The 18638-nt window shown below is 58.1% G+C and overlaps 2 protein-coding genes across 6 annotated transcripts in view; both read left to right on the forward strand.

Annotated features, from left to right (window-relative positions):
* The window catches only part of LOC140903668 (calsenilin), an 83088-nt gene extending 73855 nt beyond the window's left edge, over positions 1–9233 (forward strand). For both annotated transcript variants that reach the window (XM_073325328.2, XM_073325327.2), the window contains exons 5-9: positions 479–549; positions 2336–2443; positions 4475–4579; positions 5578–5640; positions 6555–9233. In XM_073325328.2, the coding sequence (XP_073181429.1) occupies positions 479–549; positions 2336–2443; positions 4475–4579; positions 5578–5640; positions 6555–6602 (395 nt within the window). In that variant the 3' untranslated portion in view covers positions 6603–9233. The remainder of the gene's footprint in view (positions 1–478; positions 550–2335; positions 2444–4474; positions 4580–5577; positions 5641–6554) is intronic.
* A 1435-nt stretch (positions 9234–10668) lies between these two features.
* LOC140903514 (oxaloacetate tautomerase fahd2, mitochondrial) lies at positions 10669–18465 on the forward strand. 4 transcript variants are annotated; one of them, XM_073324884.1, is made up of 8 exons: positions 10669–10774; positions 13374–13651; positions 15098–15314; positions 15890–15949; positions 16316–16478; positions 17164–17296; positions 17607–17694; positions 18295–18465. In XM_073324884.1, exons 2-8 carry the CDS (start codon positions 13488–13490, stop codon positions 18355–18357), a joined length of 888 nt encoding a protein of 295 aa, XP_073180985.1. In that variant the 5' UTR covers positions 10669–10774; positions 13374–13487; the 3' UTR covers positions 18358–18465. The 4 variants fall into 4 exon arrangements, with proteins under 4 accessions (XP_073180985.1, XP_073180988.1, XP_073180987.1 ...); XM_073324887.1 differs by having other exon boundaries at positions 10670–10774; positions 17188–17296; XM_073324886.2 differs by lacking the exon at positions 10669–10774 and adding an exon at positions 12935–13016.
* The last annotated feature ends 173 nt before the right edge of the window (positions 18466–18638 follow it).

The following is an 18638-nucleotide window of genomic DNA, read 5'->3' on the forward strand; positions in this document are numbered from 1 at the left end:
TGTCATGCTAGACGCGGTACCCTTGGATAATGCAGAGCTGGTCCCCACCCCGAATAGCTGTAGCTTTACATGTCATTTCCCGTTGCTAGCTAAATAATTATCCTAGAAACCTGCCTACGTCCACGCTGGGATTGGAGGATGTGAGCTCCCCGGTCACCCTCACTGTGCTGTGAGATTGCTTTTATCCGCTGGGGTTTCCATACGGGCAGCAGCGAAGATGCAGGACAGTCCAATGGTTAGGGCCTGTGAGAGACTTGGGTGCAATTCCTTGCTCTGCCACAGACTTCTTGTGTGACCTTGGGCCTGTCTGTGCCTCGGTTTCCCCTCTGTGCAATGGGAAGAACTGGCCTCACAGGGGCATGAGGGTAAATGTGTTTAAAGAGTGTGAGGTGCTCAGATAAGTCCCATCGATAATGGCGGGGCTGGGGAGGAAAGTGCCAATGTTTTCACTGGGTCTCTCTTGTTTCTCCTCTCCCAGATGCCAGCATGTACGCCCACTTCCTGTTCAACGCCTTTGATGTGGACCGGAACGGAGCCATCTGCTTTGAGGTAAGATCCCAGCTCCCCCTTTCAAAGGGCCAGGTGTTTTTTAAACGGTATTTAGGAACCTAATGAATCAGCCCACATCCTCAAAGGTATTTAGGCGCCTAACTCCCCTTGGGAGTTTGGAAAAGGTTCCCCGTTGTGGTTGGTTATTATTTGTATTGCAGTAGTGTCCTCAGGGTCTGATCCGGGTGTTAGGTGCAGATCCCTGCCTTGGAGAGTTTGTAATCGGAGACTGCCAGCTCCAAGTGACGGTTCAAATCGGAGGGAATGGGAGTTAAAAATGGCCCAAGGGAGAGAAAAATCCGGCCCACTCATTCTTGGCTCCCTGTCCTAAAGCGTTGTGTGGTGGCTGCTGCACACTGTGAAACAGCAGCTGCATTCAACCCCAGAGGTGGCTGCATTTCAGTGCTGAGTGGAGTGACTCACACATATACGAAAAGTGCCAACGCACCTTTAACAAGCAATCAGGGCCTCGGCGTTACATCTTGTCCAGAGAGGGCCCCACCACTGGAAGTGCTGTGTCCCGTAGCACTATGGAGGCATTGGTTCAAGAACATAAGCCCCTCCTGAGTCACCAGCATCTGTCCTGCCACCCTCGATCTCCCATCCAAGTACAGTAGAACCTCAGAGCTACGAACACCTGGAGAATGGAGGTTGTTCGGAGCTTGGAAATGTTTGTAACGCTAAACAAAACGTTCTTTCAAAAGTTTGCAGCCGAACATTGACTGAACGCAGCTGTGAAACGTCACTGTGCAGAATCAAAATTTTGCTCTCGCTTTATTATTTTCCTCGTTTACGTTTAACACAGAACTGTACTGTATTTCCTGGGTTCTTTGGTCTCTGCAACTGCCCGGTTGCGTACTTTTGGTTCCCAATGAGGTGGGCGGCTGACAGGTCAGCTCGTAACTCTGGTGTTTGTAACTCTGAGGTTCTACTGTACTGCTTTCGGGGCATGCCTGCTTAGCGTGAGATATAGCCTGCCAGCTCAGCTATCTATCTGAGCAGAATGCACTAGACATGCTTCGGGGTAATACGTCAGACGGGATTTTTATTGTGGGGCAGAAAGACTCTATAACCAGATTAGGCCCCGTTTTGTTAGCTGTTCAAAATTAGCAGATCATAAGATCAAAAAGCCTTGGGCTGTTTTTTCTTATTTGGTTCATACATACATACACTCAATGTATATATATTGTCCAAACAGTTAGTAACATTTCCAAAGAACTGTGGGATTGTTTTAAATAAAGACGATATATAAATATAAGATCACACTCATGTGAGTGTGTGTGTGTCTATATAAAATCATTCTTTTATTTAGTAAATGGATGTAACACAAATCTCTCAACCAGCCAGCCACCAAAATGCCTTTTATTTCATTTCCAACTTGGGAGGGGGCAGTTAACGATTTTCATTTGGTTATTTGTGCTCCGTGCGTTGAGCAGTAAGGAACCAAAGAGGGTTTTTTTTTATTATTATTGTCAGTGAGGGGCACTCGGGCTCAGGTGGGTAGCGAGGTGACTAAAAATAGACCCGGCAAAGAACAGAAACAGGATCGATAGGAAAAATACCAGGAGAGTTTCATGGTCGATAACATTTCCGCTTCACCTTTTGAAAGGTCACGAGCCACCCCCTTTTAAAGAGCAAGTCCCAGGCACCAGCTACAAAACGGTTGTTTTCCTTGGGGCGTTGGTTGGAGGGTGGTGGTGGGGGTTGCTTGATATATGTTTGCAGTTGTCCATGTGCTGGGTTGTTTGCCTGTCCTGCTAAGTCTCTGCTTCGGTCTCTGTTCCAGGATTTTGTCGTCGGCCTCTCCATCTTGCTCCGTGGGACCGTACACGAAAAGTTAAACTGGGCTTTTAACCTCTATGATATTAACAAGGACGGCTACATCACCAAGGAGGTACCTGCAGCTGGGCTGAGGGGAATGTGGCTGCGGGTATGCATGAGGTTTGGAAGGAGACCAGCTGGCGGTAGTGGCTGGTTGAGTTTTGCCAAGCGTGAGACCTCAGATCCACCTCCATGGCTTTGACAAGGCGACAGCCTCTTTCTAAGTGCCCATAAAACCCCAAGTTTGCCCCTCTTCCCCTAGATCAGCGCGTGAGCCCTTGTGAAGCCCATAGGGCTAGATTTCAGAGTAACAGCCGTGTTAGTCTGTATTCGCAAAAAAGAAAAGGAGTACTTGTGGCACCTTAGAGACTAACCAATTTATTTGAGCATGAGCTTTCGTGAGCTACAGCATCCGATGAAGTGAGCTGTAGCTCACGAAAGCTCATGCTCAAATAAATTGGTTAGTCTCTAAGGTGCCACAAGTATTCCTTTTCATAGGGCTAGAATAACAGCTGAAATCACCAGGCCAGGCCGTGACTATATGTCTGAGGCTGGGAGAGAACAATGAGCAAATGTGGCTTTCTTTGGTGGTGCACCGTATGGCTACCTGACATGGACCTGGTTTACTCATTAAACCTGCAATGCTTCTCACGTCCTGTGGGTCACATCCTTCCCCACTGAAATCAATGACTAAACTCACGTTGACGTCACTGGGTCCACGACTTGGTCCTATGCGACAAGTTTGCCGAGTCAGCAGAATTCTGTAGGTTCCTGTGCTGGCTATTCCTGCTGTGAGCCTCTGGAAGCCACCTCCTCTACACCCTACTGGCCTGGCTTCCCCACACTAGCGAGGAGCACTGGTTTGCTTTGGTGCTGCTGGTCGAGGCATCTGGAGCCTACTGCCTGCCCTAGCATGGTCTGTGTCGATGCTCCACTCCCTTGTGGTTTGTTTACCAAAGCGAGGTTCACGTCATGCACTGAGTCAGTTTATGGAAGTATTTGGTCCCTGGCTATGATCTCTGGTACCATATTAGAAACACTGAAAGATCACTACCAAAATTCTGCCCCCTGGTCATGCATTCAACTGCCATATGTGAGGACAGGCTTGAGGCAATGACACCTATGACACCACACAGTGCAACAAAGCAGGAGACAGTCCCTCATCTAGACACAGCTCCCCCCTCTTCAGGTTTGTACGAGTCTTGGATGGCAAAGCCTCAACTGGCTGCATCTCCAGAGGCTTCAGCAGGACGCAGCGCTGCCTGCCAGGAGACCTCGGGGGTTAGTTCAGTGAAGGAGCCATCCTCAGTTGAATACTCCAGCTTTAGGAAGTAGTGCCCTAGGATAACTAATGACCACAAGTGGTCAGGACATGGGTTCTGTGTCTTGATGCACTGCCAACAGCACAGACCTCCACAGCACCCTTCCCGCATGGTGGACCCCACCTGCTGTATCTCTAACACTGCCGTGGGACCCTGAATGCACGTACCCCCTCCTCAATCCTCAGAATCGTTTCCTGCAGCCCCATGGTGCTCTGTGGAGGTCTCTCGTCTAAAACCCAGACTTACCCTGCTTAGCTCGACAAGGTCACGGCACAAGAGAATAGATGACTGTTAATTAGCACTTTTCCTCAGTCGATCTCAAAGCCCCTTACAAAGGAAGTCAGTAACGTTCTTCCCATTTTACAGATGGGGAAACTGAGGCACAGAGCGGCGATGTGATTTGCCCAAGGTCACCCAGCAGGCCAATGGCAGAGCTGGGAATTAAACCCAGGTCTCCTGAGTCCAGTGCTCCGTCCACTAGACCGTATTGCTGCCATTTGCCTGGAGGTGGGCAATGGGGGACGTCTGGTATTGTGGCTGGGATACACCTAAAATCCCCGGGCTCCCGCTGCGCGATGGTTTCTCCTACTCCCTCACTCAATGGAGTTAACCCCTCCATGGGGATGCAGCTCATAGGGCCTGCCGGGAAAACCATTGTTTCGCCCTCATGATTTTCGATTGGCCCTGATGCGGACCTGAACCTGGCTGAGACCGGAGCACGGTGGTGGGCTTTGTTTGGGCTGCCTCCCAATGCTGAGCGCGTCTCCCTCGTTCTCTGCCAGGAGATGCTGGCGATCATGAAGTCCATTTATGACATGATGGGCCGCTACACGTACCCGGTCCTCAGGGACGATGCCCCTGTAGAGCACGTGGAGAAGTTCTTCCAGGTAAGTCAGCTCGTAGGCGCCTTTTGCTAACCAGGGCAGTGGGCTTGGGCCACACACCCGTAGGTTCCGAGTTAGCCAGAGGGCAGAAGGGCCTGGTTCCTCCAAAAGCCCAGCCGCAGAGGGCCTGAATCTGGTCTTGCTCACCCTGGTGTAACTCAGAAATGGTGTCTTGGAAGTCAATGGAATCACAGGTGCTGACTTGTATATTTCCCGGTGGGTGCTCCACCCCCAGTCCACTTGAGGCTCCGCCCCGTCCCACAAGGCCCCACCTTTGCTCTGTCTTTTCCCGCCCCCCCCCACGCTTTCCCCCCGAGGCCCCGCTTGCTCCCTCCTCTCCGCCCCCCGGCTCCACTCAGCAGCTCCCACCCACCGAACAGCTGATCCGGGGAGAGCCCCAGGCCGGAGCCAGCGTGGCTGGTGGGTGCTGAACACCCCCTACCTTTTCCCCCAGGTGCTCGGGCCCCAGAGCCCCCACGGAGTCGGCGCCTATGCGTGGAATTATGCTGGGGTGGGAAGGGTGTGGGCGCGGGATTAGTTTCACTGACACAGGGGCAGACGCAGATTCCCACATGGCTGCAGGCAGGAGGCAGAGGGCGGGGGCCGTGGCTGGAAATTCTGCCGCAGACCCTGGCAGCTGCAGAGGCGGGGGCCCCATTAGGGACTCCTGATGCGGATTCACTGAGATTGGGTTACAAGCCACAGACACACTCCGGTCCCGGGGGGGCCGCTCCATTACAGACCTTAGGCCTGGGCTGGCAGGCAGGAAGGAGCACAGGTTGGGAGGAGCGTCCCTGATGGGGGCTCACAGCCGCAGGGCAGAATGCAGGCAGCGAGAGTCCATCCCCAGGCGCAGAGGCCTGCCAGGATCGCAGGAAGGTGGACTTTAGGGTACAGCCGGGCGCAGCGGGGTGGAGGGGGGGAGCACGTTCTTGCACATAGGCCCAGAGTCGCCGGGACCGCCGCACCCACGCCTGCTGAGTGTTGCTTTTCCGTTTCAGAAAATGGACAGAAATCGGGACGGCGTGGTGACAATCGAGGAGTTTTTAGAGACCTGTCAAAAGGTGAGCGGGTCGCTGCTGTGGATTCTTCATCGCCCTCCGGGTACTGCAGACCCCTCTCCTCTTCCTCTTGACCACATCCTTGGCCCCTCTTCTGGATTCAGAGCCCATCTTACCCATCTTTCTTTCCTAGTGTCCATCTTACCGATTGGCCCGGTGCATTCTGCAGCCAGGACACTGATTCATCTGACCCTCCACATTCCAGTCACACCGTTCCTAATCCCTTTAGACTGCAGCTTCCCCCCGTCCAGATCCTCTCCTCTTGTGAAACGTGGGCTGTGGGATTCCACGCAGTGATTCCTGCCACGGAGGCACTTACTGCATAAGCGAAGAGGGGATGGTGCGGTCGTAGGGAGGCAGGCGACCAGACCAAGCTCCGTTAAGGGCAGGTTGATTTGACTCCTGGAGCATGCCCCCGTGTGGGTGGTAGCACATGAGCAGTGCTAGATGACACACGTTGGCTCAGTAACGATCCTTAGCTAATTTCATCGGCAGATCTCAAAGCACTGTCCAGAGCAAGTCAGTCCTCCTATCCCTAGTGGAAAAACAGGCGCAGAGCGAGGACGTGACTTCCCCAAGTTCACCCAGTAGGCCGTCTCTGTCAGATGTATTGTTATTATTACTGTAGCAATTAAGAGGTGCACCCACCCAACCAGTTGCCCATTGTTAGGCATTGAACAGACGTGTGTGATTCCCTGCCCCAAAGGGTTTACAATCTATACAGAGCCAAAGAGTGGGGGAGGGAAACTGAGGCATGGAGAGGGTGGTGACTTGCCCAAGGTGTCACAGCAGGGCTGAGACCAGCTCTCAAATTTCCTGTCTCCCAAGCCGCTTCCTCATTCACTGAACCACAAATCTCCCTTGATTGTGTTGTTTCTGAACCGTTGCCCTGGCCTTTCTCTCTCCTCCCTTTCCAGGACGAGAACATCATGAGCTCCATGCAGCTGTTCGAGAATGTGATCTAGAATGCAATCTCATCTCTCCCAGCGCGGCTGCCTCCTGGCCTGCACGCAGACAGACGCCTCAGTCTGTCTCTCTCGTTAAGCACACACACATCTTTATGAGGAGAAAAACAAACTCTTTTTATATTTAAAAACAAACAAAAAAACAACCAAAAAAAAAAAAGAGAGGACATGATCATGTTTGCTCCCGACACTGACTGGATTCTCATTTGAAGGGCAAGAGGAGACAGAGAGAGATTGGGTTTCATGGATTTGTCTGACCTAGCAGAGGGATTGGCTAGCTCTCCCCTAGGATATAGCCAGGGACTGCTGCACAGCGTCAAATACCACCCATGGGAAAGAGACCAGCCTCGTGGATTAAGCTCAGCACTTCTCACATGGTAGCTGGATGGAAAAGATGTTTGCATGTGGGAGGTGGAGTTCTTCTCACTCGCACCAAGTGAGACCCTAGCAATGGGGCAGTTACTGGGTTCCATCAGGAAAACGAGGGAGAGGCATTTACTGAAGAAGAAATAGGTCTCTAGCTAGATCCTCAGCTGGCACAATTTGGCATAACTCCATGGACTTCATACCCCCATTGCGAAATTTGACTTCAACTGAACTCCATCAATTTTTACCAGCTGAGGACCTGCTCTCCACTTTTCCATGTGCAGGTAGCTCCTGGGCCAAGATCCTGGAGCCTGAATGTCTCTGAGCTGAGAGAGGACGGTTGGTGGACATCTAAATAGAAGACATTCCTGACTGTTGGGAATCATCTGCAGAACTTCAGTTCTAAAAGCACAAGAGTGTCCATTCAAAGGCAGGTTCCACATTGTGTGTGAATGTTAGAGAGTGTACAGAGCCTTCAACGAGACTTCCTCGGTAGCGTCCCCAGAGAAGGGAAGCAAAGGAAGAAGCTAGCACGCCTTCTCCCCAATCACAGTGAGAATGAATGTCCCTCCACCCGCAGCGGTAGGGGAGAACAAGGTATCTTCACTCAGACAACTGGAATGGGGCGATCTGCAACAAAGAAACAGGATTTGAATTTCCTGAAGCAGAAATACAAGCACAAATACCCTGGCCCTTCCAAACTGGAGGAGGAGACGGGCCCTCGCTGTTACGTTCTGGAGCTGAAATTTTCCATCGTTTTCCACTGGTCCATCATCTCCATCAGCCCTGGCTCGAAAATCTGTTGACTGGAATTGAGGGTTACACTGGGAACCTGTTATTCTGTGGGATGGGCAGTGTTGTGTATCTGCGTTGGTCCCCGGGTGTGTGAGAGACAAGGTGGGTGAGGTACAACCTAGTTTAAGTCCAGCTTCTGTTGGTGGCGAGGGCAAGCTTTTGAGATACATGGAGACAGAGGAAGAGCCCTGTGTAGCTCAAACTTGTCCTCTCCACCAGCAGAAGTTGGTCCAGTAAAAGATATTACCTCACCCACCGTGTCTCTTCTGTGACACTGGAAGCTGATGGGCGATGACTTACGAATATGTCCAAAGCTCCAGGCTGCAGTTGAAAGTCATAAGTCAAATAGGGCGTGAAATATCACCTATCCATGGGGGACGTTTTCTAGGTTTGGTTTCAGGGACTGTGTTTTGTTCTGGATTTTTTAACAAGTGACTATTTCCAGGACTGAGATGAGATCTGCCACGGGGCGAACAAGTCTTGAAAGAGGCCAGAGGGTTGGAAAAGCCAGCTGGAAAGCAGCGCATGTAGGGCTAGACAAGACACCGGGCATCGGGTTTGGTAGGGAAAGCTCTGCAACCAAGAGGGTGTCATCCTCAAGATCGAAGTCAGGGATAAGTCAGTACAGTCTCTAATGAGGAACTTTCTAAGTAGCTGGCTGCTCCATCTCACTGGGATTTCCTGTTTGCCATGTCAGAGTCAGAGCCATGGGGTATCTGTTTCCATGCCAATAGAAATCCCTAAGATGAGGTGACCTAGAGAGACTCCCCTTTCAGTTCCTTCAGTAACCTTGGATGCGTCTGGTTACTGAATGACCCCGTCTCGCTGCAGATGGAACAGTGTCTGGTTAGAAGAGCACCAAGCCTGAGAAATAGTCCCTGGGTCTGCAGTGGGGAAGAGCCCACCAAACACTCTGGGGAAGAGAAGGTGTCCTGGTGGAAGTTGTCACTGATGCTTAAGCTAGTGCAGGCTCTGCCTCTTTCTCACAGGCCTTCCCCCTTGGGTACAACCAGATCCACCTTTATCCCTCATGACCCCCAAGTCCTCCAGCCCCACTTCCCAGATCTGAACTAGCACCAGGAGCCGGACTTTTAACCACTCAGACTCAGTCCTCATCTTCCTCTCAACCTCTCTCAGTGCCCAAAGGCTGCCTCTCTCTCTGCCCAAGGCCCAGATCGGTCTGTTTCTGTCTCCCACTGCCAAGAAGGCTCTGAATTCCGTCCGTCTCTCCCTCTCCTCTACCCTAAGCCCTCTCCCGGAGGCAGTGAGTTTGCACTCGATACTTCCTGACATATGTACAGTATAAGGAATGGCCGCATGTCTCACTAGCAGTAGCCTTTACTCCAGTGCCCCATATCTCACGACCACCCTTACAGCACAATCTGGGGAGACAGTCGTCGGTTCCTGTTCTCTGTAACTACTTGATATTCAGTCACTGTATATTTTAATAAAATAAACTGAAAAAAAAAAAGAAAAAGAAAAGGCTCCCATCCATTTTGCTTCCTTCTCTGGCCGCAGAGCCCAACTGGTTCTGTATCCAATTCCTTCCCGTGCCATGAAACACAGCTGATAGCATGAACACGGTTCCATTCTTGCTGTCTATCCTGGGCCCCTCTTTCCATATCCACTTGGGATGGGCCGTGTTACGGAGGCTGAGTATGGGAGACCCTGGAGGTGTGGAACAACTCTGCTGGGCACCATGCACAGAGCGGGGGATGCCTGCAGTTTAGCCCGTGCAGCGCTGGTTGATTCATGCCTTTGGATAAGCTCAGCCATTTTCCTGTAGGCTGCTGTGCTTGGAAGAAGTGATGCTGTAACGTGACAGAAAGGATCACCCTCGAGGAGACAGTCCTGACCCACGGTTCTGCCCTGCTTTGCTCGGCACGCGCCTGCAGCACCCAGCGCCATGCGCCTAGTTTATTAATGTGTTATTTTAATGACAGTTCCTAGGCGCCCCAGTCATGGACACGGGCTCGGTGGTGAACAAACACAGAACAAGCCTTCCACTGCTGCTGGTTTCTGATCCTTCCATTGTGTTGGCAAGGCGGGGGGATGGCTGACAGCAGGAGGGCAGGGGGCTGAGATGAGGCAGATGAAGGTAGGGAGCAAGGACTGCTGGGGGGCGGGAGGAGGCGGGTTTTCTGGAGCAGGGTGCGGGGGGATGGCGGGGCCGATCTCTCCAGCCCTGCAGTAAAGAGGGGGCGTGAAGGGCTAGCGGGCTCCCTGTGGGCCCTGGCCACTGGGGCATGCCCCAGCTTCTGGAGTCACGTGGTGGGGGGAGCGGAGCCGAGGGGGGGCCCGCGCTCTCCCAAGGGGGCTGGCCTGCAGCGGCGGAGCGGGAGGAAGCGTGACAGCCCGCAGGGGGCCGCGTTAGAGCCCCGGCCCCGAGCAGCTGCTGGTGCACCCCGTGAGCCGGGCCAGGGCGTGTCAGGCCGATGGGGTGCAGCACCTTGGGGTGCAGCCGGGAGCTGCTCTGCCCTGCAGATGGGGGCGCCCATGGGGGTCTGCTGGGGCGGGGAGGGGGCACAGGGCGACCCCTATGGAAGGTAACTGGTTCCCTAGTTATGATGGCGCAGCCTGGGGCCTGCCCTGCCCCACGCTTTGCCCCTAGTGTCATGGCGCCCAGCCGGGCTCACCCCACGCTTTGCCCCTAGTGTCATGGCGCCCAGCCGGGCTCGCCCCACGCTGTGCCCGTGGTGTCATGGTGACAGCCAGTCACGCTCTCTGAGGGCACAGACGAGTGGGCGGGGCTTATTAGCTAGCGGTTTATTGGTGGCAGCCCGTGAAGTCCTGCCCTAGCCGCTCTCTGATTGGATGTTAGGTCCCCCGCCGCCCTCGTTGCGAGGGGAGGAGGAGGAGAGGTGGTAGGTTTTTTATTGGTTCCCCGCCGGCCGGAGGCTGTGATGGCGTCACAGGTCGGTGACAGGGGCGCGGCTCGGCTTTGTGACGGCATCGGCGAGCGACCGCAGGAGCTGCGGCAGGCCCGCAGCCACCCCAGAGCCGCTGAGCAGGTAGCGGGGGAGGGGCCCGGCGGGCCCTGTGCGGGGGGGTCAGTCCCGCTCCCGGGGGCGGGGCGGGGCGGGGCGGCCTGGCGCTGCCCCCCCCCCCCAACACCTGCTCGCTGGGCTCAGCGACTGCCCGTTCCCCCCCCCCCCCCGCCCGCTCGCTCCGGCCCCGCCCCCGGCCCCGCCCCGTTAGATCCAGCCCCGCCTCGGCCCGCGTCTGCCCAGCGGCTCCAGCCCCGCCCCCCCCGGCCTGACAGAGGGGACCCCCCCCGCCTCCCTCGCGACCCCCCCCCGCCTCCCTCTCTTCCCCCCCCGGCCTCACAGAGCGACCCCCCCGCCTCCCTCGTGCCCCCCCCCGGCCTCACAGAGCGCCCCCCCCCGCCTCCCTCGCGCCCCCCCCGGCCTGACAGAGGGGACCCCCCCGCCTCCCTCTCTCCCCCCCCGGCCTCACAGAGCGACCCCCCCGCCTCCCTCGCGACCCCCCCCCGGCCTCACAGAGCGACCCCCCCGCCTCCCTCGCGCCCCCCCCCCGCCTCCCTCGCGACCCCCCCGGCCTCACAGAGCGACCCCCCCGCCTCCCTCGCGACCCCCCCCGGCCTCACAGAGCGCCCCCCCCGCCTCCCTCGTGCCCCCCCCCCGGCCTGACAGAGCGACCCCCCGCCTCCCTCGCGACCCCCCCGGCCTGACAGAGGGGACCCCCCCGCCTCCCTCGCGCCCCCCCCCCGGCCTCACAGAGCGACCCCCCCGCCTCCCTCGCGCCCCCCCCCGGCCTCACAGAGCGACCCCCCCGCCTCCCTCGCGCCCCCCCCCGGCCTCACAGAGCGACCCCCCCGCCTCCCTCGCGAACCCCCTCCTTGGCCTCACAGAGCGACCCCCCGCCTCCCTCGCGCCCCCCCCCGGCCTCACAGAGCGACCCCCCCGCCTCCCTCGCGCCCCCCCCCGGCCTCACAGAGCGCCCCCCCCGCCTCCCTCGCGCCCCCCCCGGCCTCACAGAGCGCCCCCCCCGCCTCCCTCGCGCCCCCCCCCGGCCTCACAGAGCGACCCCCCGCCTCCCTCTCTCCCCCCCCGGCCTCACAGAGCGACCCCCCCGCCTCCCTCTCCCCCCCCCCGGCCTCACAGAGCGACCCCCCCGCCTCCCTCTCTCCCCCCCCCCGGCCTCACAGAGCGACCCCCCCGCCTCCCTCATGCCCCCCTCCTTGGCCTCACAGAGCGCTCCCTCGTGCCCCCCCCCCGGCCTCACAGAGCGACCCCCCCGCCTCCCTCGCGACCCCCCCCGGCCTCACAGAGCGACCCCCCCGCCTCCCTCGCGCCCCCCCCCCCGCCTCCCTCGCGCCCCCCCCGGCCTCACAGAGCGACCCCCCCGCCTCCCTCGCGACCCCCCCCGGCCTCACAGAGCGCCCCCCCCGCCTCCCTCGTGCCCCCCCCCGGCCTGACAGAGCGACCCCCCCGCCTCCCTCGCGACCCCCCGGCTGACAGAGGGACCCCCCCGCCTCCCTCGCGCCCCCCCCCGCCTCCCTCGCGCCCCCCCCCGCCTCCCTCGCGACCCCCTCCTTGGCCTCACAGAGCGACCCCCCGCCTCCCTCGTGCCCCCCCCCGGCCTCACAGAGCGACCCCCCCGCCTCCCTCGCGCCCCCCCCCGGCCTCACAGAGCGACCCCCCCGCCTCCTCGCGCCCCCCCCCGGCCTCACAGAGCGACCCCCCCGCCTCCCTCGCGACCCCCCTCCTTGGCCTCACAGAGCGACCCCCCGCCTCCCTCGCGCCCCCCCCCGGCCTCACAGAGCGACCCCCACCGCCTCCCTCGCGCCCCCCCCGGCCTCACAGAGCGCCCCCCCCGCTCCCTCGCGCCCCCCCCGGCCTCACAGAGCGCCCCCCCCGCCTCCCTCGCGCCCCCCCCCGGCCTCACAGAGCGACCCCCCGCCTCCCCTCTCTCCCCCCCCCCGGCCTCACAGAGCGACCCCCCCGCCTCCCTCTCCCCCCCCCCCGGCCTCACAGAGCGACCCCCCCGCCTCCCTCTCTCCCCCCCCCCGGCCTCACAGAGCGACCCCCCCGCCTCCCTCATGCCCCCCTCCTTGGCCTCACAGAGCGACCCCCCCCGCCTCCCTCTCCCCCCTCTGGCTTCACAGAGGGGACTCCCCCCCCGCCTCCCTCGCCCCCTCAGCTTCACCGAGGGGCCCCCCCCCTCACCCCTGTGACACCGTCGGGTTCACAGCCCGGGCCTCTGTGGCGCCATGGGAATCCGGATGCAGCCGTGCGTGACCCTGGCGAACAACTGCGTGTCCCAGGGGTTGAGCCCTGTGTGTGACCAGTTCCCCCCCGTGGTAGAGCGAGATCCCAGGTTCTGGTTACTTTCCCTTGGGGCGGTCAATAGGGGGCCCGCCAGCCAAACCTGGGCTGCCGGACGCTTTCAGACAGACCCTGAAATATTTGTATTTATGTATTTATTTATTTATCTGTCATCATTATTATTTCTGTATTTTCTCTGGAGTCTGGACCTTGACCAAGAATTTGGAACTTGACCAAAAAAATGATAGTTACCACTGCTGGGCAGAGATCCAACCCGCGTGGATGGATGACCCGTCCACGCTCGTTTGTCTCTCTCCTGCAGGATCTGATGCCGGTGCTGGTCCTAAGAGCCCTTCCAGCGACTCTGAGACTGAGCTGGAGGCTGCCCGGCTGGGGCAGGACATAGGCCAGGGACGTTTCCCATCGAGCTAAGGCCATGAGGCTGGTCCAGTTCCAAACCGGCTCGGATGGGCCCAGGATTGGGCTGGAGGAGAAAGATGGTGGCAACGTGATTGATTTAAATGCTTTCGACCCCTCCCTGCCCAGAAGGATGAGGGAGTTCCTGGAGGAAGGGGACGCAGCACTGGCCCTAGCGAGACGGTAAGTGCGGCTCTCCAGCGACCCTGCAGGGGGTGCTGGAAGCTGTTTCCACCCTGAAAGGCCAAGCAGACCCTCACGCTAACAAGCCCCCCATCCAGGGGCTGTCCCCTTCTTGTGCGTCGGTGCTTGGGTTTCCCTGCCGCTTGGCACCCTTGTGGGCTCCCCACACCTGCCGCAGCTGTGCCAATGGGGGCTTTAACAAACAAAAACCAATGGGGGTAGGGGAGGCAGGCACAAGAGGTGAAGGCCTGGGGCTCGCTGTCTGATCTGTCCTGTCTGCACAGCGTGAAGAGTTACAGATTTAAGCCTGGATCCTCAAAGGTATTTAGGCACATACCTCCCAATGATTTCAGTGAAAGTGAAGTGCCTAAATACCTTTGAAGGTCTGGGCTTCAATGACTAGAAAGCAGGGAATGGAGAAGTCAGATTCTCTCAGTGATGCCCGGTGTCTCTGCAGGCTACATTTAAATCCTTATGCTAATAACCCTTAGTGCCTCTACAGATCGTCTTCTCCAGAAATTGCAGTGATCCCAAAGCTGGGAGGAAGCATGGCTCAGTGGCTAGAGCACTGGGCGGTCAAGAGCCCTGGGCAGAGGCGCTGACTTTCTAATGTGCCGGGGGGGGGCTCCCCCCTGCTCTGCCCCAGGACCTGCCCCCACTCCACCCATTCCCCCAAGGCGCTGCCTCTTCCCTCCCCCAACTGTGCCCTGCCCTCACTCCACCCTGTCCACCCCCGGTGCCTCCTGCACACCGCGGAGCAGCTGATCACGATGGGCAGGAGGTGCTGTTGGGGGGGGAAGGCACTGATCAGTGGGGCCGCCTATGGGCGGGAGGGAGGTGCTGATAAGAGACTGCCAGTGGGTGCTAAGCACCCACTATTTCTTTTTCTGTGGGTGCTCCGGCCCTGGGTTCTAGTCCCAGATCTACCATGGACTCAGCGCATGGCCTTGGGCAAGGCATTTCCCAGCCTCATCAGCCTCATGCTTCAGTTTCCCTGTCTGTAAAACAAGGGGATAATGAACCTCTAAGCACTTTTAGAGCTAGGGACGGGACATCCTTCGATGGGCACTAGGGGGCACAGTTGTTATTCCTGAGATTTGGAAGCTGGTTAGGAAAGGGGTGGATGTGTACAGCTGGGATTGTCCTAGTCCTGGACCCACGCTCTGACTGGTCATTCTCAGTGCAGGATTCTCAAGGCACTGTCTGTGCAAGAGGTAGGTGTGAGCCCCATTTTACAGGAGGGAAACTGAGGCACAGGGAGGGGCAAGAAATTGCTTACAGCTACACAGGAAATCCATGCCAGAACTGGAAGTAGAATCCAGGGGATCCAGTTCTCCCAGTCCCTTGCTTTGACCACTACACCAGTGTCCCTGGCTTCCCCAGTGAAGAGCCTCCCCCATTCTCTCAGCATCCCTTATATCTGCCCCTTCCCTCCTCTGTCTCTAGGGCTCAGGAGTCTGGCCAGCACATCCTGCCACGCTCTCAGGTGACCCTCTTGGCCCCCATAACCAACCCGGGGAAGTTGATCTGCGTGGGGCTGAATTACGCAGACCACTGCCGGGAGCAGAACATAAACATCCCCGAGGAGCCCATCATCTTCAGCAAGTTTCCCAGCTGCATCACTGGCCCCTACGACGACATCATCCACCCAGCCGAGAGCAACGTAAATACCCCTTGCTCCTCCTGCCGTGCCCTTGGGGACCTTTGAGCCGAGACACGCCAGCCCCACCCGAGGATATGTCCATTAAAGGCTCCAGCTAAAGAACTGTGGGAGCAAAGGCCGGGGGTGCCCACTCCGACCATGGAGAATGCTGCTGTCAGTAGGGCGTGGGCCCGGATTTGAGTTGGCCGCGAGCTGCCTCGAGATCTGTTTAATCCAAAAACCCACCGCTAAGAAATTAGGAAGGACGGTTGCTGCTATTTGTGCAAGTGCCCCCTGCTGGCTGTGTCAAGTAATGAGCCACCTAGATGCCAACAGTCCCAAAAGTTACATCCAAATATCTTGCTTAGGGGAGCTACCATGTTGCTGGGCCATAAGCAGGGGGTGTCTCTGCGCTGAGAGGGTTCTGCCCACCTGTCAGTTCTGGCCCTGCCATATCACGAGTGGCGTTTCGCAGGTGTGGGAACAGTGATCTCGGGCATCTCTGATTGCCTCTCCCTGTGGTACCTGAGCCCTGATTGCCTCTGTGCCCTCTGGACTAGGGGCAGAGACTCAGACTTGCCTGTTTCCTTCTCTAGGAAGTCGACTGGGAGGTGGAGCTGGCATTTGTCATTGGGAAGAAAGGGAAGCACATCAAGGTACGAAAGGAGCTGGGAACGGACTCTGGTGCCACTTCAGGTCTTGGTACTTCAAACCCAGCCCCGGCTGAACGGGGCCATCTGTTTGGTGACTTCAGACCAGGGCATGTGGCAAAAGCCACCCCCGCGGCCCCCTGGTTGGCAAGCTCAGCAGCCAGGCTGATGATTGAACTGAGCGTGCTCCCTTTTCACCACTAGAGGGCATCCCTCTCGGTCAGAGGCGGGGCCTGTTGGGGGCAGTGTGTATGTTAATTCGGCACCGTGGTGCCCGGAGTCGTCGGGCAGCCCCACGTTTGCAGTCTCTCCAGCAGTGGCTCCTGCGTGCGGCTGTGCAGCGACTCCCGTCCCGTTTCCCCCCCCGTCCAGGAATCAGCCGCGATGGATCACGTCGTGGGATTCATGGTTGCCCATGACGTCACCGCCAGGGACTGGCAGATGAAGAGGAATGGGAATCAGTGGATCCTGGGGAAAACCTTTGACACTTTCTGCCCCTTGGGCCCTGCCATTGTCACCAAGGACTCTGTGACAGGTATGGGTCTGGCCCGTCGGTCTCTCCTGCCTGCTGGGCTGTGGTTGCCACAGGGAGGGCTGGGTTGCCTGCACGGGTGCCCTCAGGCTGCGGAGGCTCCCGGGGTGATGCATAAGCAGCCTTTGTCCCCGATTCCTCCTGCTTGCTCCATCACTGCCCTGGGCACGCGGGGTGAGCTCCCAGGCCGCGTGTGGTCGGGTTGGATCAGTATTTGCAGAGGAGCCCTCTAAATCCCAGAGCGCCGCCGGGACTGGGGCGGGTGGCTCAGTACGTGGTGTCCTTCCCCAGTTATTCCTGAACCAGTTCCCCAAGCGTGGCACTAGGGGCGACCCCTAGTGACCCCCAGCTCCTGACACTATTCCCAGCAGGAATCCCAGTGTCCCAGCCCAAATCCAACTGGGGCAATTACCTTCTGCGCCCTACGTTTCCTCCTGCTGCCTCAACTGGTCCCAGCACCCTTCGCTTTGTGGCCCACCCTGTTCTGTGGACTTGCTGTGAGCTGTGGCGTTCCAGCCCAGAGGTGGCCGCAGTGCAGCGGTGAGCAACAGCAGCCCCTTAGATACGGTTTGTCCAACACATTGGGATCTTTCCTGTGATCTGAGGTTTCCTCTCCTGGATCCCCACTCTCGCCCAGCAGGGGAGGTCTGTACAGGGAACAGCCCCACTCTCCCGGTTTATTTTGCAGAGCTGACTGCTCTGTCTCTCTCAGACCCTCACAAGCTGGGAATCCGTTGCAAAGTGAACGGGGAACTTGTCCAGGACAGCAACACCAATCAGATGATCTTCAAAACGCAGGCGCTGGTCGTGTGGGTCTCCCGGTAGGTGCAGCCCCTGCGTCCCCTGCCCTGGGAGCACCAACCACTGTGTTCCTGGGAGCCAGTGCGGTTCTCTGCCCCTCTCTAGGGGCAGGGTCATTGATGGCCCTAGTCTTTAGCAGCGGCTCCTGCTTTGAGAGCCAGAGGGCCTGGGTTTGATCCCTAGTGCTGATCTATGCATGGGGTAGTCTCAGCCCCCTGGCGGGTATCTGGGCATGTCTGAACAACCGTGGCCCTAATGTGGGGGGTGCGTGCGTGCTGGGGGCTCTGTGTCGGGATGCTCTGCTGAAGGGCTGTACCTGGTTCATGGCAGGTTCGTCACACTGTTCCCTGGAGATGTCTTCCTCACCGGGACCCCCCCTGGCATTGGAGCTTTCCGGAAGCCCCCCATATTCCTGAAGGTGAGTGTCAGTCCTGGGGATCCGGACTCCCTACAGCAGGGGCTGTGACAGGAGACATGGGGTGTCCCACGTGGCCCCTGCAGTTGGAGCCACCTGGGCAGATGGTGGTGCCCATCTGCTCAGCACAGACTCAAGGGCTTGCCTGAGCAGCTGGATTTGCAGCACCAGGCTCAGAGATTCCAGCAAGGGAGTGACAGCCCGAGCCTCTTCCCCACGAGGGGATGCACATCACTGCTACTGTCAACAGCGTGTTCCCAGGGGGAGGGGGCTTAGGAGCTGCTGGAGGCTGGAGTCACTTTGCATGTGACGCATCCAGCTCCCAGGGTTTCAGATGAAGCAGAGGGTGACAGATGCTCCCCCCCGGATGGATTTTGTGTAGCAGTTGCAGTTTGTCTCTTCTCGGCATGATGGGGTTCGTCCCACCCTGTGTTCTGGTGGGCAAGGCTAGGGCCATGTCTGATGATGGGCAGACATGAACCCCGGGCTGCTGCTGCAGTAGGGGCTGGTGCAAAGGATTCTGGAAGGCGCTGGGGGGGGGGCCTGCAGGCTGTAGTTGGTAGCTCCTAATGGAAATGTTCCTCTGCGTATCCTGCTTTGCAGAGAGGAGATGTGGTGCAGTGTGAAATTGACCAGCTGGGAGCCCTCCGAAACAAGGTCGTTTGAGGACGCCCCACCAGCGCGGTCCCGGGGCCCAGGAGCGGATCATGGACACGGGCATGCGTGGCACTCCACAGCAGGATTTTGCAATAAAGCTCTCGCGGAAGGGCCGGACCTGCCAGCTTCGGCCGCACTCTGTGCTCAGAGAAACTGGGCTGCCCTGTCAGCACGGTTGGTGTGAAATCCACTCAAACACCCAGCACGAGGGGGGTCATGCTGCCAGGCAGCCGTTAGAGGGCTGCTCCCCTAGGATTAGACACAGAGCAAGGCAAATAAATGCACATCCC

This window comes from Lepidochelys kempii, chromosome 26 (assembly GCF_965140285.1).
Source record: "Lepidochelys kempii isolate rLepKem1 chromosome 26, rLepKem1.hap1, whole genome shotgun sequence".
NCBI classification, from domain to species: domain Eukaryota; kingdom Metazoa; phylum Chordata; order Testudines; family Cheloniidae; genus Lepidochelys; species Lepidochelys kempii.

Coding starts and splice junctions, on each gene's coding strand:
- LOC140903514 (XM_073324884.1), top strand. CDS start 13,488: ATGAGGCTGGTCCAGTTCCAAACCGGCTCGGATGGGCCCAGGATTGGG. Junction 13,652..15,097: donor GCACTGGCCCTAGCGAGACG/GTAAGTGCGGCT, acceptor CTCTGTCTCTAG/GGCTCAGGAGTCTGGCCAGC. Junction 16,479..17,163: donor CACCAAGGACTCTGTGACAG/GTATGGGTCTGG, acceptor TTTATTTTGCAG/AGCTGACTGCTCTGTCTCTC.